The sequence below is a fragment of the Rhagoletis zephyria genome, unplaced genomic scaffold, assembly GCF_001687245.7.
Source record: "Rhagoletis zephyria isolate East Lansing unplaced genomic scaffold, Rhagoletis_zephyria_1.1 Rzeph_scaffold_04728, whole genome shotgun sequence".
NCBI lineage: Eukaryota > Metazoa > Arthropoda > Insecta > Diptera > Tephritidae > Rhagoletis > Rhagoletis zephyria.
In genome coordinates, this window is record NW_016161811.1 from 12,349 (window position 1) to 13,122 (window position 774).

The window sequence follows — 774 nt, forward strand, 5'->3', positions numbered from 1 at the left end:
AAAAAAAAAAAAAACATTTAGAGGACAATTGAAACTTCGCAAGTAATTGAAAGTCATGAGGCCATAACGCATATTAAATATGGTAAGCAAGTATGAAAAAAGCGAATTAGGCTTTTAAATAGGGCTTTAATGGAAATGCAATTATTATTTTTTTTTTATTATTTTATTTTTTTTTTTCCTATGCGCACTGAATTTTGCTTCCAAATCGCTTGCTGCTTGTTGCCGCTTGCCAAAATGCACGAAAATCAAAATCACAACCTTATTACCGCTATGCACAACGTTAATAGAGGAAACATTCGTCGAGGAACGTACGCTAGTCGTCGAAGAAGGTTTGAATATAGAAACTGAACAATTGTAGAAACCAAACAAACAAAAAATCAAAAACCACAAATAAAACTTAAAAAAAAGTAGTAACCAAAGAAGATCACCAACTCCAACTTCAATGTCTCCAAACCAAAATATATATAATTTAAATAGGAAATAAAAAAATATTAATCAATTAAAATTAAAAATAATCGTCCCAAAGTTGTGCAAATTACAAATACATTAACTACTGTTTATAAGAAATACTAAATATTAATGCAAAATACAGCAACTGACGAAAATTTGGATTTAACAATAAAAAAAAACCAAAACAATGTAAATACTTTAATAACCTCAATTCGAAAGTTATCTCTTCGCAGTGAACTCTGAATATGTACTTGTATAATTATCCCATAGCAGTCCAGTCATTACTATTACTACTACTACTACTACTACTACTACTACTACTAC

At 29.1% G+C, this 774-nt stretch overlaps 1 protein-coding gene across 1 annotated transcript in view; it reads left to right on the forward strand.

Moving 5' to 3' along the window:
• Nucleotides 1-774, forward strand: part of LOC108371150 (titin-like) — a gene marked incomplete at its 5' end in the record, with an annotated part of 39,373 nt that overhangs the window by 10,384 nt on the left and 28,215 nt on the right. The window contains 2 exons of the mRNA XM_017626657.1: nucleotides 22-82; nucleotides 288-356. Of these exons, the coding sequence (XP_017482146.1) occupies nucleotides 22-82; nucleotides 288-356 (130 nt within the window). The remainder of the gene's footprint in view (nucleotides 1-21; nucleotides 83-287; nucleotides 357-774) is intronic.